Source organism: Sturnira hondurensis, unplaced genomic scaffold (assembly GCF_014824575.4).
Source record: "Sturnira hondurensis isolate 20B ecotype Veracruz unplaced genomic scaffold, ASM1482457v3 Scaffold0024152, whole genome shotgun sequence".
In the NCBI taxonomy this organism is placed as follows: Eukaryota; Metazoa; Chordata; class Mammalia; order Chiroptera; family Phyllostomidae; genus Sturnira; species Sturnira hondurensis.
Genome location: NW_028096783.1, coordinates 4,999,040 through 5,023,844, shown reverse-complemented (window position 1 = coordinate 5,023,844; position 24,805 = coordinate 4,999,040). Strand labels below are relative to the sequence as shown.

The window sequence follows — 24,805 nt, the reverse complement described above, 5'->3', positions numbered from 1 at the left end:
TCCGTATCTTAGTCTTATATTTCTATTCAAAGACACTCAAAACTAGTTTTTCCCTGCCCATCCCTTGTAACTTTAACTTTATTTGTGACCATGTAATAAAGGCCAGTTTAAAGATTTTTTTTTAAAAAGTTTAAACCTTTTTAAAAAAGATTAAACAACCAGGCTAGCAAAAAGTTACTCAATACATACTTTCCTTATATCAAACAAGCTAGTACTTCAGTACAATGGAACTATACAGAATATGTACAATACACACATGTGCACAGAGCAAACACTATAGGCTCAGAACGGGTTTGAACAAACATAATATTCACATCAATTACAGTAACTCTAAAAATGATTGTAACGTTCAAACGGCACTTAGTTTACAAAAAAGTCACAAAAATATATATATGTAGTCACCAAGAACTATGGTTCCTGTAAAATACTAATAGCCAGATACTAGTATACAAAATGTGAAGTTCTGACATTGTGTACATTTTTAGGAAATAAAGCAAAATCCAAAACCATTTTTGTTACTGTTGAAAGTCAAACATGCCAAGTAACTTAGCTATAGCCACTGTCACCAAGTAAAGCGATACTTGAATGAGATGACGACTGGGTACGAAGCTGGTGAGCTGGGGGACTGGTACAGCCCAGAGAGCTGTCCAGGTTCTGGGAGAGGGCGGAAGACACCCATCTATGTAACGTAGTCTACATTCCCCCTCAGCACTGCCCTCCCCCAAGGGCTTCACAGAATGCCAGTGCCCCAGGAGAACCACAATGCTGGAACTAGCAAGTTTCCCCACACCCCCTTGGTGTCGGGCTACAGGCAAACAGTAAAGCATGCATCGGCTAGAGAAAGCAGTCGCCCATCCGGAAGACCGTGGTGCAGTTTCCTTCTAGGCTGGTTGCACTAGAAAGCACTCCAGTTTTTAAACGGAGCCAGATTTATCTGTTAGCTCTGTAAAACAGTGAGCTAATGTAGCAGCAAGTATTACACAAACAAAACAAGTGTATGTAAAAATTCATTTGTTGCATCAAAACACTTCTTTCCCCTTCCCGCCTGTCTCCTTCAACCAGACATCAATCTCGTCTATCACTGAGCTGTGGCGTGTTCCCTCCATCCAACTTTCTCATTTTGTTACATGTCGTAATCCTGGAAGGTTAAACTTACTCTTAAAAATGGGAATACAGGAATTTTAAAGTAGAAGTCTGTTCTAAAAGTATCTCTCACAAATATATATATTTAAATATTAAAATAGGCTACGTAGGACTTTTATCAAATGGCTTTTGGGAAGGTAGAGGAGGTGCACAGCAGCTGCCAACCACCCTCCAAGTAGACATAAGGTGCCATTCAGGGGGCCCTGGGAGAGGCAGGCAATCTGTCTGATGCGGGAGCACCAGTAATGACAGAAACATCAAATCTGCTATTGGGACTTGGTTTGAAATCAAAATTTACCCTTCTAGGGACAGTTGTGTTTTGAAAATATCTTGAAACAGAGGCATTTGAAGCCAGTGCTTTGTACAAAGAGGAAAATGAATCAAGTTTACTGATCTGACTCCTTCCGAACACCCGGTGGAGTTCACTCCAGGCCCCTGACAGATAGAGCAACACGGCCCCCCACGCACCCCGGGCTGCGCTCAGCAGACCCCTTGCACAGCATCCATTCGCGGGGACATTCAACTGGTAACTCGAAAAACACACTTCCAACCCACTCGCAGAAGATTCCCTCTGGAAAAAGGTGTTTCTAGGAGCTGCACGACAGGCTTCCCATCTTCAAATGAACAGCCTCCACTGACACCGAGGGACGGCCCCTCCTAAGGCGGGAAGACTTCTTCCACAGCGGGTGACATACTTTGGTAACCTAAACATTCATGGACAGGAAGACTTTTCCACCTTCACTGAATAATGAAAGCTGGGTGTGGTTAGATGGCATTTGGGACAAGGGCAACTGAATAAAGTTATTCAAGCTCAGTCCTCCAAACCATTACGGAGAAATTTCATCAAATACATCATCACAACTGACCCAGGGCTTTAAGCTTAATCAGAAAAATTATTCAATTTCTGAAAAGAGAAAGGTAACAATAAAAAAATTGATTTTATAAACCAGGCACTTCAAACTGAAATTCAAAAAATGAGTTAAAAATTCTTTTTTGGTTTTTGTTTTCTATCATCAGTCTGAACTCTTAAGTTCCTTGTAAAGCGCTGGAGCCCACAAGTACTTCAGGCAGCCTTGGCTTCCAGACGCCACCAAAGTGAGATCCCAACAATGTTGCCACACATCTGAGCAGAGACTATTTGTAAAGACTTAAAGACATGAATCTGTTGTTTTTTTCTGTCATAAAAATATCATCACTACGATAAAGTGAAATATCTAACCATATACTTTAGTATGAAGTACAACTATAATGTCACCAGGAGTCTTCATCCCATAATTTGACGGACTTAACTTTCCATTTCTAAATCTCAACATAAGCATAATCTAAAAATAAAATATTCAGAGTATCTGCTCTTTAGCTGAACCTGGAAATTGATTCAGTTTCACTTCATTGTTTAATATGAATCACTATTGCTTTTTGCAAATTTGTCTTTCTGAGGACTTTCTGTTGTTACTACATTCTTTGATAGCAATTGAAAGATGAAAATGGGTATAGGAAAAATAAGAAATACTCCTTTAAATTCAGATGATTTTAAAGACTGTAAGACTATGTTTAGCTATACATATTCCTCATAGATGTCTCTCAGTAACTTTCAAAATCTAAATCTATGATAAAGCATCTTATGTCAATAACTTTATAGTGAAAAAACACATTTACTATCTTTTAGGAACTTCGGGTCCTATCAAAGTGAGCTTTATAAGCCATCACCTGCCAGTTAACATTAACATCTAGAAACTATTATCCCTCACTTGGATGTATGTTTCAGAGTTGTAACTTCACATTTTGCAGGTGAGTGAAAACAGTTAAGCCCTACGTGAAAGTTTCTAATTCTTCTCTTCATCAATCCCTCAAATCTCAAATGCCTTTCAGTTAAACACTACAAGTTTATTCATCAAGTAATAAGAATAAATCTCTCCATGTGGTATGCTGGTAGAAATCACCATACCGTAACGCATTTTTCAGGGGCTACAAAGCTAAGAGAGTCTATCTAAAGCATGATCTGAGAACCTTCCAAATAAAAGCCACTGAACTAGATAACTGGCCTCCATTTAGATTAAGGTGGGTACAGGAATATAAAATAGCAAGAGACAGAAGAGAGCACAGCGAAGAAGGCTCCCTGGGAACTGTGTGTGCATCGGGAGAGACTGGCTCAGTAGTCAGAAGGTAACAGCATCACCAACGGTAAGCACATCAGATGTGAGGACTAGTCCATTCCAGTTGATAAAATAGCAAATGGACGTTTTTTTTTGCCTTTTTTAAAGCTTAAGGGGCATGTGTTGTAACAGGGAATCAAATCACGATCAGCCAGAGCGGCTGCTGAAGTGTTGGCCATGTCAGACAGAATGAGGCTACATTTGTGTGTACTCTGCCTCACTGAGATCACAGGCTTCAAAAACAGGCAATGGAACTCAATGCAGGACTGACTACTTGAAATAAAAATTAACATTACTTGAAATTCAAATGAAGAAAAATCCATTTAATTTGTGGACAGATTCCATTTGCTTTCCAGAAAACTTAAAATCCAAAAACCCATCCACATTAACCCCTCTGTTTCTGAATCGGAAGCACTTGTGGTTAGAATACGCCCTTAAAACAGAAAAGGGGATGGCAGGAACCGCGACACATGGTGTCCTTCCATTCTCCTCGCTTCTCAAGTACAACACACCCATTTGGTAGGTTAAAAATGAGAAATAAATGTTTCTTGTATAAAATACTTGGTTTTAAGCCCTGGCTGGTATAGCTCAGTGGATTGAGCGTGGGCCTGCAAACCACATGATCACGGTTCGATTCCCAGTCAGGGCACATGCCTGAGTTGCAGGCCAGTTCCCAGCAGGGAATGCACAAGAGGCAACCGTACATTGATATTTCTCTCCCTCTCTCTTTCCCTTCCCCCTCTAAAAGTAAAAAGAAAAAAAAATACTTGGTTTTAAAAAGGCAATTTATCCTGCATCCTATAATTTAAGCCCTTTAAATATCACAGTTACCCTCTTGGGCCTTAAAAAAGACAGCTATGCTTAAGAATTCTAAACTGGAATTTTTTGTTCAGTTATACTGATAATTTCTAATGAATAAGATAATGTAACTGGCCTTCATCTGTTTGCAAAGTTCTCCACATATTCTGGTAAAAATTACATATCCAAATATCCCTTAATTAAACGAATTTTAAATAAATCTAATTAACTCTATATACAATTATTCCTTGAAGCTTACTTAGTTTCTTAAGAGATTCACAAGCTAAATAAATATCATTAAACTGTGTAACAAGAAAAATGCAGAGCCTCCAGGAAAGAGAGAAAAAGAGGCCCTTGTTTCTATCGTTTTATGTTAAATGCGACTTGGTTAGCCATATTGCTGAGAACTGGGGAGGAGACAAGTGACCAAGCAAGCATTTCCCCAGTACCACACTCGACTTTCTCATGAAAACTGCAGATCTGTGCAATTCATAATTACCAGTGAAAATCTAGAGTTTCCACCTGGGACCAACAACCAGCAGCAGTAACTCTGAGGACACGGAACTGTGCAGGGCCTTCCTAGGTCGAGTTCCTGGGACAGACGCGCTAAAGCACTTTCAACCAACAAAATCCCCAAATGACTCTAATACATTTCTCTGATACTATTTCTTTCCTTCTCTTTCTTTCTTTCTTTTTCGAATAACTATTAGAACTCAGGGCAACAACTGCTGGTCACAGTTTTATCTATTCTTTGTCTTGCCCGTGTGAAGATTTAAAAATTAACTTAGGCCCTGGCTGGTGTGGCTCAGTGGATTCAGTGCGGGCCTGCGAACCAGAGGATCGCAGTTCAATTCCGGGTCAGGGCACATGCCTGGGTTTCAGGCCAGTTCCCGGTTCCCAGTGGGGGACACACGAGAGGCAACCATACATTGATATTTCTCTCCCTCTCTCCTTCCTTTTCCCTCAAAAGATAAATAAATAAAATTAAAAAAAATTAACTTGGACACTTATCTGCTGGCAGGCGTAGCAGTTTTCGAAGTGTATGCCGGGCCTCCCCAGTGGAGACGCGGCAGCACTGTGACTACCAGTCTGTGCGGGAAGCTCTCCCACCCTCCTGGTCTGGAGCGGCACCAGTGGGGGCCCTCAGGACCCGTGTGCCGGCTCTCCTGAAGGCCGCGTACACTTGTTTGAGAGCAGAGGGGTGGAAACAGGTGAAAAGCAGTGGACTATGGAAAGGGGCGGAAAGAAAATTAGCCTAAAAAAAAATCTTCAATGAGTTTGCTTTCCCTTCCTTACATTTGGGGGGATAAATTTCAGAATTAGCAAATTTTAAAAAAGGAAACAATCAAATCATTAAAACTTAAAATGGATTTTATTATTAAGGTCTACCATCTGGACAAAATTCAGATCTTATGTGTTGAATAGTAATGTATATTTTATTTTCTGATCTAATCAGGTGCTTTCATAATTATTAAACTTTGGGCATATACACAGAAAAAGAGCTACTCAGAAGTTCATTGCTGATGAACTCAAATATTTAGGATCAAGGTGTAAGTGATACTTCAAATGGTGCGAGATGGAGAGAATACTCCAGCCTAGTGGATGCTATCAATCTCAACTGTAAATCAGAAAGTTTCCTGTTTTAGCAGCAGAAGAGGTGATATTAAGATTTTTAGTTTTTCTTTAGTCAACAATTGTTTTCTTCCCTAGATTTATAACCATCATTCACAGACCACCGTGTTGCAGCCTTTTCACGTCTCTTACATTATTGCTTACATTCTGTAAAAACTACACTAACTGACTTTAATAAACTTGGCAATGTCTAAAAATATTTTGGAACAAGGACAATGTATCACTGTCATGTGGGATTTTTGTAAACAATCTTAGTTGGGTTAAGAACATAGCCTTAACAGAATTCTTTATGTTGTCCAAAACAGCATAATAAAAAACATCCCCAACAATACATAGACCTACATATAAAATATAGAATATCTCCAATATTTTTCCTTTATATACTATCACAGCTGTGTATGCAGGAGCAAGTATTGTTGATGGGGTGAGAGGAAAACAAATTCAGGCAGTGACCTAATTAGCCAGACACGAACACTCAGACAGGTAAACAACAGTTCTAGCCAGAAAAGCAGTGTTAAAGAGTGCCCAAGAGACTGGATCTACAGACTACGTTCTCCATGCCCAGCCAGTTCATGCATAGCTCGACTATTCTCAATCATGGTTCTCTGCCTTCGTTAGAGGAACAAAGGAAAGGTTTTTTTTGTTTGTTTGTTTGTTTTGAGGACTGGCACTATAAAGGTACAGGGAATACCTATCCCAATATCAAATTTTCACTATGAAAAACCAGAATAGAAATGACAAAGCTTAAAAAAATGTATGTTGGATTTCAGAAGTATTTACCCTAATAATTCTTTTGAAAGCTTATCATCAATACCTCTAAAACCAACAGACTTTTACAAATATTGTACAATGTCCGGGTGGGAGTAAACATCTCTTCAGGCCATCTGTCCAATAATTCTTAGCGCGCTCTTTCTGGTGTGCACTTTCATCTCAGGAAGGTCCGCGTCCATCCGCTCTCTCCTTTCCCTAGCACTGCCTTGTTAGCCTACTTTGAAAACTGGAGGAAGAAACTGACACATGTTTTAAGCCAAGTGGTTCTCCTTCAGTATCACAGTTTGTATCGTGTTTTGACATCATGTTACTGCGCACTTACAGAAGCAACCTCCCAATTATGAAAAATAAAACATCAATTGCAGGGTTTACAAAGTAAAAAAGGGAAATTCTTTCCCAAACTCTTTTTTGTTTAAAAAATTAAATTAAATTTAAATGTATAAGACCAAGCACAGGCACTTTCCAAAAACCAAACTGAAGCCAAAACATGAAATTACTCAATAGTTACAGAAGACAACTCTGATTTTGGGGGGTCATCTCTGGTTGCCTCGGCACAAGCACTGGTCTTTGGCTGCTCTGGCATTTCTTCCTCTTTTTCTGCCAGCCCACCAAAAGACCCCAAGGGAAAAGTGCCTTCACAATTCTGGGTTGAGGAGACCTGTGAAATCACAGGCATTTGAACAGAGGAGTTGCTTTCAAAACTGTGTTCTCCAAGATCATACTGAACAAGGGTTTCTTCTTGCTCGTGGTTTAAGTAGTCCGGTACTAGGAAATCACTAGATAAGAGGCAAAGGATGAAACAGGAGTTAATTTTTAATCTAGTAATAAACAAGACACAATAAAAATACCTGATTTGTAAAACAACATTGAATTTTTTTATTTTTCTAATTCCTGAGTGAAGATTAAATTTAGGAATTTAACTTCTCAACTGTCTTAAATATGAACCAAAGTGATCCATCAGCACCGTCTATCACTCTCACTCCCATCAGCACTAGGTAAGACTCAGTGTCACCATGGCCACCTAAATACCGCATTTTGCAGTGTATAAGGCGCACCCATGTTTTTGGTCCAAATTTTCAGGGGGAAAAAAATCTTTCGTTTTATTTTGTATTCCAATTATTTATTTATTTATATTTAGAAACAAAACCAATTGTCATATTCCAGGGTATTATTTTACATACGGATAGTTACTGCTTTCTAGAGTTACACTCTAGAAAGCATAAATAAAAGAATGAAAAATATTGATATAGATATGGAATTAGTAGAACCCATGTATAATGTGCATCCTTATTTTCCCATCAAAAATCTAGGCAAAAAAGTGGTTATACACAGCAAAATATGGCAGTCTTTCTTATTTTCTATAACAGAGTTTCTGTTAAACAAAGAGCTTTGAATAACTTATGCCTAATATTTCTTGGACTACATACTTATTAAAAGGTTAATAAACCTAGTTGTATTACTTCCTGAATATAAGATAGTTAAGACACTAAATTTTTATGCACCTTCTAAAAAATATACTACTTAGAGAAATTTTAAAAACCTATGTGTCCTGCTATTAGATTTGGTATATGAGCCCTGGCTGGTGTGGCTCAGTGGACTGAGTGCCGGTCCGTAATCCAAAGGGTTCCCGGTTCAATTCCCAGTCAGGGCACATGCCTGGGTTACAGGCCTGGTCTCCAAAAGGGGACATACAAGAAGCAACCGCACATTGATGTTTCTCTCCCTCTTTCTCCTTCCCCTCTCTCTAAAAATAAATAAGTAAAATCTAAAAAAAAAAAAAAAAAAAAAAAAAAAGATTTGTTATATGAAAACTGCTAAATTACATTTGAATCAGAGTTTGGAAATAAATGCCATGAGGTTAGTTACCTTTTAGCTCTCAGAGACTATTTAGTTTAATGATATTGAAAGCATTTAATAGTCTATTGATATAAATTATAAGCAATTAATTATTGGATGTAAAATTTACCAAAATGTTAGTAACAGTAGATATTACTCCTAGGTGGTGAGATCAGCAAAGGGCTTTGATTTTTTTATATTTCATACTTTTTTATATTTACTAAATTTTCTACTATAAGCATTTTTATAGTTAAAATCAACATTATGAAATAAGCCATCTTAGATGCTTTATTTAAATATTTATTGCTTCATTATACTAGAAATGTCAACAACTAATACACTTAATAAACTTATAATTTAATTGTTCAATATTAATAAAACCCCTAAAATCTGCTCATCTGCAAGCAGTTTAAGATGTCGTGTTATATTTTCTCCCAGTGTTAGACAAAGAAATGGAGGACAGAGGGGCTCTGTGCAGGGAGGCGCAGACGACAGCAGTGGGGGACTGGGGCCCTGCTTCAGTCCCGACTGTTCACTACGGCACGTGTGATCTAGGTTTAGAAACAGGATAGCCAGGTGCTCGGCATCAGAAGCAACTACGTTAAGCAAAGTGAATGTCTGATTTGAGGAGAAAAACAAAATCATGCAGGGATATTTGGAATTTATTGAGAAATAAGATTTAAAAAGTAAAAGTGGTAAAATTTAAGGGTCATTTTATAAGAAACTGAGCATTCCTACAGATGTATTAAAAATAGACAACTCAAAATTTTGTATCTAGAAGGGACCTTAGAAATTGCCGTTAAAACTTACATTTTATATTTTTCTAACTTTTAAGCTTCTTCATTTGTAAAGTTACACATTCAATTACAACAGCAGTTAGTGGCAAAGCTAGAACTAGAACCTGATTTTCTTGGTAATCTATAAATCAAAAAGGTAATTCTATTAGAAACTATTAATAATAAAAGAATGACACGTTAAGGCAAAAGAAAAAAAAGGAAAACTTCATTTCATCCAAGTAATCATATCCATTATACTTGCTACTGAAATTTCTCTCTTACTGTATATTCCTTTATATAAAATTAAAATTGAGAAAACTGGTCAAGAGTGGCATTAACATCCAGAGTCGGAGGTACTCTGCTATCACGGAGTACCACGTGACACGGCAAGTGTTCCGACAAGGTCTATTTCAGATCCACAGGGTTACTCTGCTCTTGTATTGTCAAAAACAAAACAAAAAACACCCCCACCAACCACCCCCAAGCCTTCCCAACAAAACCCAGAGGATGACTAGCCTACTTGTGCAGGAAAAAATTTCTAATTTCAAATATAATATTTCAAATTGTATATATTTAGAAGATTCAGCAAAATGTTATCAGATCAGGAGGTCGAAGTATGGACAGTGGGAATTTGAAAGGAATGTGAGTGATTCCCTGGCAGCCTGGAAAAGACAAAGCAGGCTGCCCTAAAAGCAGGAAAAGAGAGTTTAGAAAGCAGTTTTCCTGGTTCGGTTTTCGTTGTGCGCCTCACCTGCTCTGGAAGTAGTTTGCTAGCTCTGACGCTTCATGGTTCAGACTCCTCAGGTGCACGATTAAATTTCCAGAGTTGGTGAACATGGCGCCACATGTTTTGCACTCGTAAATCCGAGGCTTGCGGATAATGTGCCGGGAAACCCTCATGTGGTGCTTATATTCCCCGAAGGAAGTGAAAGTGGCACTACATATCTGGCACCGGAAACAGCGTTTACCTTCATGCTTTAGGCGATGCATCTTTAGCGAGTAAGCCCTGGTGAACTTTTTTCCACAGCGGTCACACTGAAATGGTTTAATTCCTACAAAATAAAGCAAAACAAAATATTGTCTAAAAACAAAACAAAGTGAAAGGTCATAAACTTCACAAATTTCTGAACTGTAATTTTGTAGCGACAGATAATTTGAAAAGGACAGGTATTACCACAAAAATGAATTCCAATTCATTTTCTCAGAGAAGGGACAGAACATAATAAGTCGTTGCTGCTTTTTTAAAAAGAAAGGCAAGTGAAGGTGAGGTCAAGCAGACATGCTCAGGCTGATTTCTGAAAACCCTTCTAGTCATCCGTTTACAGACTTCAGCACACAACTTAACTACAGTATTTACAAAGGACCCAAAGGACCCGACCTAATGTTGTTTCATTTCATTCAAGTGCTGAAGTTTATATTGAAAGGATGTGAAAAAAATCAGTGGCTACTCTTCACTCCCTCTCTCAGAGGAAATGAGAAGACAGGAGACAAAGTTTAACTTCTCTGAACATAATGACAGAATTATCATTTGATGATTTGGTTTTTTTTTTAAGATTTTATTTATCTTTAGAGGGGAAGGGAAGGAGAGAAGGAGAGAAATATCAATGTATGGTTGTTTCTCGTGTGTCCCCTGCTGGGAACTGGCCTGCAACCCAGGCATGTGCCCTGACTGGGAATCAAAGCGTGATCATGTGGTTTGCAGGCCCGCGCTCAATCCACTGAGCTACACCAGCCAGGGCTTGATGATTTGGGTTTTGGGGTATTTAATGTAATAGTGATAAAAAAAATCTGTATAAATTCACTTGTAAATTATAAATTGCTTTAATGGTCTCTAAATTCATTATCACAAGTCTCAAAATATGACCTGATGCTCTGACAAAGCCATAGGGAACTGGGATTAGACACAGTTGGACAACCAGACCCATCTACCAGGAGGAAAGGGAGGTCACACAGCTGTAGACAACAGCGAGGATTTCCTGCTGATCAGGGGTCAGTGCTTTACCTGTAAGACTTTTGTTGTCTTTACGGGATCACTGAACTTCAGTTGCAAATCTCTTTTGCACATCATTTACCCAAAATCTCTTTCATACTAAAAAAGTACTACAAAGCTAACTAGCCAGGGCACAGAGAAATTCAGGATTGCAGAATTGAAACTCAATTATACTATTAAATTTTTTAAATAACTTTTTACTTGGAAATAGTTTCAAACTTAGAAGGTGTAAGAACAGTACAAAGAACATACATGAACACACCCCCCTTTAATCCCATTTCCTTTACAATCTGTATTTGTGCCTCTCTACCTCACATATACACTGCCCCCCAATATGTCCAGAATTTTATTTACATATTACACACACACACAGCTCTAAGTTTTAATCAGAATACTTATGCCTACGGAAAATAAGCAAACAGTTTTCTGACCCTGTACCATTTCAGCAACACACCTAGGCTTATCTGTTCTCATTTGACTTCCTAGAGAAACGAATATATTTTTTTAACTCAAAACGACCGGCTTTCTATTTTTAACTGGGATTCCAAAATAAAATGTTATTTATTTATTTTATTTTATTTATTTATTTATTTATTTTTAGAGGGGAAGGAGAGAGGGAGAGAAACATCAATGTATGGTTGCCTTGTTGCCTTTTGTGCGTCCCCTGCTGGTAGTTTGCCTGCAAGGAACTGGCCTGCACCCCAGGCATGTGCCCCGACTGGGAATCGAACTGCGATTGTCTGGTTCGCAGGCCCGCAAAATAAAATGTTTTAGAGTACCCATTTATGGCTCAATAGGGAAGATGACATTACCTGAGTGGATGAGCATGTGCTGTTTCAGGTTCTGAATGCGGGTGAAGCGCACCCCGCAAGTCGGACACTGAAAAGGTCTGTCTGGACCATTTGGACTTGGCCGCTCTGTACTGCTGGTAGAAGGAGCAATGTAGAGTTGGTAGGGATACTGAACATTTTCCAATCTAAAAAACAGACCAAAGAAGGCAACCAGGCTCTGATTTTTGAGTTGAATAAACATTTCTGCACAACTTGAACAAAAGAAAAACACTTCAAAGATGTATTGAAACTGTTAACTGTTACACAACAAGCTTCACTTACAGCAGTATGAAAAATGTTACTGTCCAGAATGGCCGGCATCTTAAGCAAGGACATATGGCCACAGACAGTACCATAAACAGTTTGACCTCAGGTATCCTTAATTTTTCAAATTCTTAGCTTCCTACCACTGCTTTAATTTAGGACCTCATCAGTACAAGCCCGAATTAGTAATTCTCTCTCTTCAGCCCCACAGCCCTCTAACCCAACCTTCTCATTGTTTCACAAGGACCTCTCTGATTCAATCAGCTTGTGGAAACGCCTGCATTGGTTTAGTTTTCATCAAAATAAAGTCTAAAACCCTTTGTGCAAAGCATTCTTCGTGATCTGGGTTGTTTACTTTTCCAGCCTTGCATCTTGTCATACTCCCCCCAAACATACCCTATACCAAACAGTTCCTCATAGTTCTCCCAGTGCTGTATTCTGTACATTTAATTTCCTCTATGAGCCGACCTTCTTTGCCTAGATAATGCCCAGTCACTTTATGAAATGTAGCAAAGCCCCCCCGCCCCGCCCTCTGGCAGCTTTCACCAGTGGTTTAGGTAGGCACCCTCCAACAGAGCAACAGAACCCTCTGCAGACCACTCGAGGTTGTGTTTATGTGCCTGTCTCCAACCTCTCTCCCTCCCCCAAAGGTGGTTTGGTCTCTCTGAGGGTGAAGGCTATGCCTTTCACCTCTCATCTCTCTACCACTTACCACGGCATTTAGTACAGAACAGACGACCTCATTAATGTGTGAAATTAAGAAATCTAGGCACACTTCCATTTGTTTATACCTTCATTAATTTTTAAAAAGATTTTATTTATTTATCTTTAGAGGGGAAGGGAAGGAGAGAAGGAGAGGAATATTAATGTATGGTTGCCTCTCGGGAGTCCCCTGCTGGGAACTGGCCTGCAACCCAGGCATGGGCCCTGACTGGGAATCGAACCGTGATCATGTGGTTCGCAGGCCCACGCTCAACCCACTGAGCTACACCAGTCAGGGCAATACCTTCATTAATTTTTTTCTAATGACTCTGGTACTAACCTGTTCTGCCAGGTTTAGATATTCAAGAGTAAACCTTCTTTGAGGTCTTTGAATCTTTCAACTTTTCAACAAATACAGTTTTTAAGTCTGTCTTAGACTCTCTGAGGATTTAACTTAATGGAGTCTATTTTCAGTGGTCAGAGACAGACAATGGTTAAGAAAATGATCAGAACAGAGAGTAAAAATAAGGTGAAGTAGTGATCAGTGCTGCTTTATTTGAGACCAGTGGTCAGGAAAGCTCCCCAGAGGACTGACAGTGTCCTTTAGTCAGTGGTCTGAAGGTCAAGAAGGATCCAACAAACAATGTGAAAATCAGGGGAGAAACATTTCAGGGAGAATAAAGGCCCTAAGTGGCAGAAAGGCCCCGCAGCACAAACAAGCAGAGGCAATTCCATGAACTGAAAGGAGACCCATCTGGCCAAAACGCTGCATGCGAGGAGGCTAGTCTGAAGGGAGTCAGGAAGAAATCACCTTGTGTAGGGCTTCAAAAGGCAGTAGCAAGTTTAGATTTTAACTGTGAATCTATAGGAAACATTCAAGAATGTTTAGCATATATAACTGCTTAGCATATATAACCTGACTTAATTAAAAAACAAGATCGTTCTAGTTGCTACCTGGAGAATGACCCAAGTAGTAGGAGAGTGAAATTGGGGGCCAGTCGAGGCTACTGTAGTAGTCAGGGCAAAAGATGGTGACTTAGGTTAGGGTGGCTATCACAGAGACGGAGGAAAAGTGGACCAATATGGGATATGCTTTAGAGGGAGAAACGTGGGGACTTGCTTAAGGATTAAATATGGGGAGGGGCAATGGAAACTAAGGGAAAAAACAAGTATAATTTCTGGAGATACTGCCTGAGAAATTGGGGGGACAATGCTGTTTACTAAGAGGGGAAAGATGGGCGAAGCAGGCTTTGAAGGGAGTTAGAAGCCCTGAGTTCTGTCTTGGCCACATGAAGTCTGAAATGCCCTTTATATATCCATGTGGAAATATTAAACAGGGAGGGTCAACCTGAAGGTGACTTGGTAGATAGATGAGGGTCTGACAAGTATTTTCTGTAGCAGGACAGTAAATATTTCCAGCTTTGCACACTTCATGATCTCTGCTGTCCACAGACAATATATAAAAATATGAGGGCGGCTATGTTCAATAAAACTTGATTTACAAATGAAGGTTGCTGGGCTGGAAGTGGCCTGTGGTCCCCGGTCTGCCAACCCGATACAGACATTAAAGTGACCGGACTGGTAGTTTTGGAAATGCTAAACGCTATTGTATCAGTGGTCTGATTTATGACGTGATGATGCTACCTCATTACTCTGAAAAATACACTAAATTGTAGTCCCAATAAACTTCTTATATAATTCTCAGATAAAATACGTAGGCTTTGCGAGTGTAGTCCTTAAGAGAAAACAACATACTGACCGATCGTCCTCCTCTGCGTGAGCATTGGTGCCGGAGGTGCTCTGCAGTGCGGGTAACCCTTCAGTGGCGCCTTCATCTACTGAGCCTGGAAATGAAAGATGACTGCTGTCAATGCTCTGGTGTAAGTAAGCTGTCAATTGCAAGCTATATCTTTAAGCCTTTAAAAACAGACATATGTAAATGTATATCTGAATTATCAATCAAGAGTATGTGTTTTGTAACATTTTACTTTAAATGTTGATGTGATTTAAAAAGAAACCATATGTATAACAACGGCCCTTTATTATTAAATTCTTTTAGGAACATTTCTTTGCTGTAAATTTTAGAAACAAGCAGAGCAATTCAAATGTAAACTGAACAAACATTTATATAAAAATAAATGTTATAACAGTTACTTAAGGAACCGTAAAACTTTTATTTAGTTTTTTTGTTGTTGTTGTTGGCACCATCACAGGTGTTTCCCACCCCGCCCCCCTCCCCAGCCTTCACCGCACTGTTGTCTGTGTTCACGGGCCATGCATACCCATTCTCTGGCCAATCTCTTCACCTTCTTTCATTCGGTCCCTCCCCTCTGACAGCTGTTGGTCTGTTCCATGTTTTCATGTCTCTAATTCTCTTTTGTCAGTCAGTTTATTTTCTTCACTAGATTCCACATATAAGTAAGACTGTATGGCACTTGTTTCTTTGACTTATTTCACTTAGCATAATACTCCCCAGATCCATCCATGCTGTTACAAAGGGTAGGATTTCCTTCTTTTTCATGGCCAAGTAGAATTCCATTGTGTAAATGTACCACAGCTTTTTTACCCACTCACCCACTGATGGGTGCTTGGGCTGTTTCCAGATCCTGGCTATGGTAAACAGTGTTATGAACACAGGGGTGCATACATGCTTTCTGGTTGGTGTTTTGGAGTTCTAAGGGTATATTCCCAGAAGTGGGATAGTTGGGCCAAAGGCAATCCCACTTTAACTTTTCTGTGGAAACTCCACACTGTTTCCAGTGGCTGCACCAGTCTGAAATCCAACCAACAGTGCACTAGGGTTCCCTTTTCTTTGCATTCTGGCCAGCACTTGCTTGTTGACAATTTTTATTTACTTATTTAATTTTTTAATTTTCACCTGAGGACATTTTTTCACTGCTCTTTAGAGAGGGGAGGAGAGAAACATCAATGTGATAGAGAAACGTCAACTGGCTGCCCCCCCGCACAAGCCTGGACAGGGTTATCAAACTTGCAACCCTTCAGTTACAGGACAAGGCTCCAACTGGCCAAACTGATCAGGGGAATAAATTTCATTAAAATTTTTTTATTGTGGCGTACAACTTACTGTATATATAATTTTTACAAAGACTTAAAGAGATACCTATAAAGTGAACACCCATGCACTTCCAACAAGTCCCATTAGGACTCTGCCAGCGTCCTAGAGGTCCCCATTCAACCCTTCCCTAACCACAAACCCCTCCTTCCCAGAGGTGACCATTATCCTGACTTCAACAGTTATCATTTCCTTCCTCTTTCCTTGTCCCCCCTCCCTTTCCAAAGTGATTTTACCTCAAATACACGTACTCATGAACCAGGGGTCGTTTTCGAGGAACACAGCCATGCACCACCCACTATCACACTACAATGGGGTGGGATGACGGAGGTTGCAGCAGGGACCGGGTTGCAGCTGAATCTGAAATACTTTCTACCATGCCCGTTAAGGAAGTCTGCTACTCACCACAAACAGTACGGTTACGTTGGCTGGTTGTCAACTTACATGAACTGAGTCACACTGTGTGTATTCTTGTGTCGTGCTTCTTTCCTTCAGTATTTTGGACTTACCCATGTTATAGGTAAGTGAAGTTTAAAAATGGTGGCATGACATTCAAAACCCATCTATGTCACTCTGGGTGGACAGTTTCAGGCTATTATGGACAAGGCTGCTGGGAATATTCTTGTACAAGCAACTGAGTGTACACATGCATGTTTCTTTCCAGGATATTTAAACTCTTCATAAGACATTTATCTTGACTTTATTAGAAAATGCTAAACTCTTTCAGAAAGTGATTATATTAAACTTACATTGGTGTTCTGTTGCCCCACATCCTTATGCTTGGTACTGTTGGATTTAAAACATTTTGCCAATCCAGTGGGTGTGCCAATATTTTATTGTGGTCTGATACCCGAAGAGCCCTGAAACACCAATCCAAAAGAACCTATGCACCCCAATGCTCATAGCAGCACAATTTACAATAGCCAAGTGCTGGAAGCAACCTACATGCCCATCAGCAAATGAGTGGATCAAAAAACTATGGTACATTTACACTACAGAATTCTACAGAGCAGAGAGAAAGGAGCATATTATACCCTTTACAACAGCATGGATGGAACTAGAGAGCATTATGCTAAGTGAAATAAGCCAGGTGGTGAGGGACAAGTACCATGTAATTTCACCTTTAACTGAAACATAATCAACAAAAGAAAAAAGCAAACAAAATATAACCAGAGTCATTGAAAATAAGAACAATCTAACAATAGCCAGAGGGGAGAGAAAGAGGGGAGAAGGGCTTTCAGGAACTACTATAAAGGACACATGGACAAAACCAAGGGGGAGGGTGGAAGCAAGGGAGGGAGGTGAGTTTGGAGGGGGTGGGTGGGGGAATACAGACAACTGTAATTGAACAATAAAATACTTTTTTAAAAAGAGGTTTAGGCATTGAAAAGATAAAACTGTCATTATGTCTACATATAAATAAATACATGCCATTAAAAATATTTTATTGTGGTTTGAGTTTCATTTCCCTTATTACTAATGAGGTTGAGCACCTTTCTGTATATTTATTGAATCCCCTCTTTTGGGAAATGCTTGTTCAAGTCTTGTTATTGGGTTGTGTGCTTCTTATTATGAGTTCTTTCCTAATTCAAATACGATCCCTTTGTCAGTGATACATGTAACAAATATTCTCCCTCTTCCATGACTTTTCTTTTTATGGTTTCTTTTGATGATCAAAAGTTTTAAGTTTTAATTTAATTAAATTTATTAGTCTTTCCCTTTATGGTTATGACTTTTTGATCTTGTTTTTCAAAATCCCTCCCTATCTCAAATTATCTTACAAAAGACATTTTCCCCTTGACATTTAGCTTTTTTCAAAAATCCACCTGGAGTTGATTTTGTGATTGAAAACATTTATTGAAAAGCCCATCTTTTCTTCTCTGCAGTGCACTGAGCACACAGTCTGTTTCCAGGTTTTCTACTAGTTCCATCTGCTTGGCTGTCTTTGCATCATGCCAATCTTTAGTTACCACAGCTTTATAATAAACGTTGGTATCAGGTAGAACAAATCTCATCCTGTTCATCTTTTTCCTGAACATCTTAGCTATTCTTGGCCCCTTGCATTTCTTTATACATTCCGAATCAGTCTGTTGAATGTAAGTGGTAATAATCATTCCATTTCTCCCCTTTTGTTAGTTTGAAAATTATACAATCTTTTCCCATTCTTTTTTACTAGTTATTTTAGAAATTAGACCCATACTTATCAAAGTCTAAAATTAAATAAAACATTTACTTTCTCCTGAATAATAAGGGGCAGGGCAAAAGTAGGCTACAGTTGTTTGTATGGAAAATAACAATAATTAATAAATAATAATACAAGAATAAACTTTTACATACTCACAACTGTGTAAGTATCTTAGAACACTTTAACTCCATTTCCCACTCACTCTCACTCTGCGATTTATAAATTACTGTGATATTTTACTGTTTTTGACAAAGCCCAAGACATTATTACTTTTATACAGCAATATTTATCTAATTTGTTCACATTCTTACCTTTCTTTGCTCTTTATTCCTACTCATATATTAGACCTTTCCTCTGTGCTCCCTTTACTTCTGCCTGAAGGCTACCCTTAAGAATTTTCTTCTTAAACTCAGTATTAGTTTTAGCGGTACAGCATAGTGGTTAGACATTCACATAACTTAAGAAGTGACCTGCCCAATAAGTCTAGTACCCACCGGGCACCATAACACAGGTATTACGCTGTTATTGGCCGGAAGCACTCCCTATGCTGTTTTATAACTGCCAATTTGTAGTTCTCAATCCATTTTTCACCTGTCCCTCCCGCCCACTCCCATCTGGCAACCATCAATTTGTTCTCTGTGTCTATGAGTTTATTTCTCTTTTGTTTACTTATTTGTTTTTTAGATTCCAATATAGGTACAATTATATGATATTTGTCTGACTTGTTTCACTTAGCAGAATACCCTGTAGGTTCCTCTATGTTGTCACAAATGCCAAGATTTAATTTTTATTGCCTGATTAATATTCTATTATATATATGTACCACACTTCAGAATTTTCTTTAGTGATGATTTGCCAATTTTTTTTTCTTTGAAAATGTTTTTATTTCACCTTCGTTCCTGAAAGGTATTTTTATTGCATATTGATAACCTTTTGATAACCCTTATCTTCTCCACTGCATTTTCTGTCTCTGGGGTTAATTTTATGTGTCAATCTGACAGGGCAAAGGGACACCTAGACAGCTGGTAAAATATTACTTCTAGGCATGTATGTGGGGTGTTTCTGGAAGAGATTACCATTTGAATCCACAGACTGAGTAAAAATCATCCTCACCAATGCAAGTAGGTTTATCATCCCATTCCTTGACCAAACAGAACAAAAGGTGTAAGGATGGCAAGTTTGCTCTCTTTGCTGAAATATCCATCCATCTTCTCCAGTTCTTGGACACCAGCTTTCCTGATTCCCAGGCATTTGGGTCTGGACTGGAACCATACCACCACCTTCCCTGGGCCTCCAGCCAGCAGAAGGCAAATTGTGGGACTTCTCATCCTCCATATCACGTCAGCAAATCCCTAACAAATCTCTGTATCTCTCCTCTTGGTTCTAGAGAGCCCTAACACAGCCTCCTCTAATTTATCCTCTGACTCACCAATTTTTTTTTCTGCAAAGTCCAATCTGCTGCCAAAACATTGACTGATTTTTTTAATTTCAGTCATTGTTTCTCCCTAGAAGCCCTATATGTTTTTTTCCTTCAAATCTCCTATATTACACTTTTTAGTTTACTGCTCTCTGCAATTATGGTTCAAGTGTTTTTTATTTTGTTAAACACAGTAAGCATATTTTATATGTGTGTGAAAACTACGCCAATTTATTTCTGTTGCCTGCTCCCTGCTCCCTGCCCCCGCACTGGTTCTGCCTGCTACATTACATCGTGTGCCCTGGTTGTTTTTGACAGGAGTTAGTTAGTGCCCTAGAAAATTCTTTGTAAGAGACTGATTTACTGAAGTTAGGGTGAGTATGTCCCTTTTCGGAGAAGCTTGGTATGTTTCCTTCTGCTAGGTTACTGGAGGGCACTACTTACACCCAATTCCCTGAGATTCCTTGGCCTACCCCTGAAAGCAGCAGTCCAGATGTAAATCTGCAAGAGGCCTGGGTGGTGGCCACAACCTCTCAGGGATGTGTTCCCTTCTTTCGCCTTTTAACCTTCTACTCTGCCCAATGCCAACACAGCTGTTTCTATAGTCTCCTGGAGTCTGGAGGAAGGGCAGCAGGTTTAGCTGTACTGGTATAGAAGTTTGGGGTCCCTACTTAATGTATAGAGCAACTACTCTAAGAATTCACAACTTTCATATCTTCTGGGTCCTTACTTTTGTTTCTGTCACTTTTTGAATTGATGAACCCAAGCCATTTGAGTTTTGGCATGCATCTTAGGGAAAACCTAGTTTTAGTGTTCTGACATCTACTTACCTCTATGGGGCAGGCTGTCCCCTAAAATTAACCATCTTTTCAAATGCTTCTAAGGCACCTTTATAAAATCATATTGTTGTCTTCAGGGGGGAGGGGTAGATCCAAACAACCTAGACTGTTCTCATCAAGCACTGAACTTTGCCATTGTGTTAAAACATATGCAAATAATCTGTGCTGCACCAACTGGAAAAATCTGAGCTGCTGAGGCTGGGTAGTTCATTAATAGCAAGCAAACCTTTGGTAGTGATATTTTAATGAAAGTGAAAATGTGCTAATTCTAACAGTTTGTACAACACCACATAAATGTTTTGCTTTAGGCCGCAAGACCTGGTCTGATGCAGGTGTGCTGTGAGACTGTTTTATGTCCAACAGGAAAACACCAGGCCCTACCTGTGACCACTGGGTCCTGTGTCAGTGTCAGGCCACTTTCTAAACATTAGGGGGCTACTTTTTCTCTTCTTCAGCTAAAAAATGAGTAGTGTATTTAAAACATTTAGAACAGTGGCCCTGGCTGTGTGGCTCAGTGGACTGCAAACCAAAAGGTTGCCATTTTGATTCCCAGTCAGGGCACATGCCTGGGTTGTGAGCCAGGTCCCCAGTTGGGGGCGTGTGAGAGGCAACTGATCGATACACCAGGCAACTCATTGATACACCTCTCACATGTAGATGCTTCTCTCCCTCTCTTTCTCCCTCCTTCTTTCTAAAAACAAAAAAATAAAATCTTTAAAAAATTTATAACATTGGCTGGCACATGGTAAATGCTCACTAGTGGGTGGCCACTGTAATTATTTTTCATCACCAGAAAAGTTTTTTTAAGTACCCTTAGTACTGATCAATACTTAGCAGCAAAAAAGAGTAGTCAGTAGTAGTCAGTTTGATGTAACTGATCAACGCTCCCCTCCAGAACATGTTTCTCTCTCTCTCCATTCCTCTTTCTCACTAAAATCAATAAACGTATCTTTGGGTGAGGATTAAAAAACAATAATAATTTAAAAAGAAAACAACACACTAATACAAAAATAAACTGTTCTGTATACTTACAATGTAAACCTACTTCTTTTGCCCACCCATGTATAATGTTATCAATATATTTCCTACTCACCAGAGTACTCCAACCCTCCTATACCCTCAATCCACCTATTCAGTATCATCCAGGCAGTAATGATTCTTACTTTACATTTACAAAGTTTCTTAAAACCCATTTGTTTTAATCCTCATCTGAGAATGGTTTTTTTCACTGCTTTTCTAGAGAGGGAGGAAGGGACAAAGAGAAGAAGAAAGAAACAGACAGACAGATAGATATACATATCAATGTGAGAGGGAACTATCAATTGTTTGCCTTCTTATATACACCCAGACTAGGGCTCAAACCTGCAACCTTTTGGTCTACAGGACAATGCTCCAACCAACTGAGCCACACTGGCCAAGGCTATACGCCTATTTTCTTTATAGTTTTAGTCTAAGCATCTTCATTCATACAAGGACAAATATATGGTAACTGGTTGGCCCAAACTCCCTGCATATCAACACCAAGTTACTTTCCCTAAAATATCAGTAAATATTTATTTTATTCCCTTTAAAGTAGACTCCTTATCACCAATAGAATAAAACCCGAGCTTACTTGGCCTAGCTATGCACACACTGCTAGCTGCATACAATATCATTCTCCTCTAATTTTGTTTGAGGCAGTTACACACCAAACTAAAATTACGTATCTTGCCAGATTCCCTTGCAGCTAGAAATATGACAAAATCTGGCACAAATTTTTAAGGAATTTCTGGGAATGTTTGTGCTTTCCTGATATAAGAACTACCCCTTTCTGGAATACAAGGCTCAAGATCAAGCAAACATTTGTAACCACAAAGCAGTAAGCATACAAATGAAACTGACAATATAAGACCAGTAAATTATAAATAGGCCTATGTCACTGATTACACTGTAGAGACACTATACCAGTCCTGGATTCCTTATTTCTGAATGTTTCACGCGAAAATTAAAATCCTGTTTGGTTTAAGCTACTACCCTGAAGGGATTCTGTTACATGCAGTTGAATGTAATCCTACCTGAAACCAGTGTTCAAAGTTCTTCACAACATGCTCTCACGCACACATTTTGTCTTATCTCCTCTTATCTCCAGGCTTCTGTTTTATTCACATCATTTTGCACTGAATTTGCTCTTTACCAAACATGTATCATTCCACACCTCTGTGCTTTTATACATTTTCAAAGAAATGGCATCTCCTTGCCTGGGCAAACTCCTACTCAGCGTGCACCTTAAATATAGTGTGAACTTGCTTTCCTTTGGGAACCCATAACACTTTGTTCAGGCCTCTAGCCTAGCACTGGCCACTCACTTACACATCTGCTTCCTCAATCAGACTACCAAACCCTCTGATGCAGCAACTATCTTTTTATCATGTATCCCCAATGTCTGGCATATGTTAAGTTTTCAACAAGTTTTTAATAAAGAATAAAACACTAAGTGGATTTTTTAAACCAGTATTTTCTGCACTGAAAGTAATTCACAATTCATTAATACATATCTATACCTACCTGCCTTTGTCCCATCAAATATGGTTCAACTGTTTTCTTTCTTCCCCAATGTAATGTATAACTTACAAAGAAATTTACAGTATTAGTAGCATCTAAAAAAATCCAGTTGTGTTTTATTCTTCCTAATATTTCCTATAGGACCCAGCATAAAACTTTAATCTAGTAAGCACTTAAACAATGCTTATTCTGACTTCACTACAGCATCATGGAAAACACAGAAAACATAGTACCTATAGACGAAGACTGTGGACTAATCAGAAGGTCCTCCTGGACTTGTTCACTTCCTGGCACTGTCTGCTGATCACTCAGTGAACTCTGAGATGCACTGACAGGCTGGGACACTTCCTCATGAACCTCCTCGTCACTTAACCTTTCTACTTTGACCTGGACATCTTCTTCGGCACCCAGAGGCAAGGTAGTTTTTGTGTTCTCACAAGTCACAAAATCAGCCATTCTTCTGTCTGTCTCAGATGGGCCAGGTAATTCTAAAGTCCGGGTATTTTCTGCCTGCTTAACCTTATCAGGCTGAATCCTTCGATCAATCCCAAAAGGAAAAGTCCAGGGAAAAGCTAAAGAAGAGTCAACTGGTTGATTTCTGTTTTCTGGGTAGGAAGCTGAAGAATTCAACACCTGGGGAGAACCTGTTTGAGTGCTACACTTTACAGGACTCTCAGGAGACATAACAATGTAGCTTTTGCGCTTTCTCCGGGATTCTCGGCAGACAGGGATGGTTCTTTCTACCACACTACACTCTGAAGATACTGGTGAAAGGCTTCCATCTCGAGAAGTAAAATTGCAGTTAGAGTTATTTTCTTGTCCAGCATCTAGACCCTTTTCTGGTTGGCTGTTGGGTGTATTCCATAAAATGCTTGATTTCATGAACTCCGAGCAGGTGCTAGCAACACTAAACATTTGCATATAGCTGGCTGCAGCTAGAACATCAATGATATTTTCTGTGTTAATTGACAGAGTGGCTGTGTAAGCATATTCTAGAAGAGGTATAAAACCAGTTACTGTCACATGATGCAAATCCAACACATTCTTGTTCTCATCCTCTGCTTGGCCTACAAGTTTGGTGCGAAAAAAATCACTGCAAGCTGCTAGTACCACCTTATGTGCCCGGAAGATTTTGTCCTGGACACGAATAGTGATATCACAAAAATGTCCATCATTTCGCAGCATATTTAGTTTTCCAAGCATTTCCTGGCTGTGAGAAGAAGAGCTATGAGTAAATGTTTTCACACCCATCTTTTCCTTCCTCTTCTACAGATGCTCTTCAAGGATGCAAATGAATCAGAATTGACCTAAAAATACATAAAATAAGCATTAATTGATGGTTTAGTTAGTAATTGAAATAGGTGATTTAGGTAGTTTTCACACAGCCACTGTGCCATCTATCAAAAAGCTGATAGATGGCACACATATGGGCAACTAATTTTCAACAAAGAAGCCAAGGATACACAATGGAGAAAGAAAAGTCTCTTCAATAAATGATGCTGGGAACACTGAACAGCCACGTGCATTGAAATGAAACTAGACTCTGACCTTACACTACACACAAAAATTAACTAAGAATGGATTAAAGATTTGAATGTAGGACCTGACAATAAAATACACAGAAGAAAACATAAGCACTAAGCTTAAGGATATTGGTTTCAAGAGATGTTTTTGTGAACTTGACTCCAAAGGTAAAGGAAAAAAGGCAAAAATAAACAAATGGGACTATATCAAGCTAAAGAGCTTCTGTACAGCAAAAAGAAGGCATCAATAAACAAAAAGGCAACCAAGGGAATGAAAGACGATATTTGTAAATGATACTTCTGATTAAGGAGTTAATAGCCAAAATATATTA

The 24,805-nt window shown here is 39.1% G+C and overlaps 1 protein-coding gene across 4 annotated transcripts in view; it reads right to left on the bottom strand.

Annotated features, from left to right (window-relative positions):
* Window positions 1-5,447: 5,447 nt before the first annotated feature.
* ZBTB44 (zinc finger and BTB domain containing 44) overlaps window positions 5,448-24,805 on the bottom strand; it is a 58,411-nt gene continuing 39,053 nt past the window's right edge. Inside the window, exons 2-6 of one of the 4 annotated variants that reach the window (XM_037038312.1) lie at window positions 23,184-24,257; window positions 14,655-14,739; window positions 11,912-12,075; window positions 9,861-10,161; window positions 5,448-7,273 (exon numbers count right to left, since the gene is read on the bottom strand). In XM_037038312.1, the coding sequence (XP_036894207.1) occupies window positions 6,991-7,273; window positions 9,861-10,161; window positions 11,912-12,075; window positions 14,655-14,739; window positions 23,184-24,201 (1,851 nt within the window). In that variant the 5' untranslated portion in view covers window positions 24,202-24,257 and the 3' untranslated portion in view covers window positions 5,448-6,990. The remainder of the gene's footprint in view (window positions 7,274-9,860; window positions 10,162-11,911; window positions 12,076-14,654; window positions 14,740-23,183; window positions 24,258-24,805) is intronic. The other 3 variants (XM_037038314.1, XM_037038313.1, XM_037038315.1) reach the window with 3 other exon arrangements.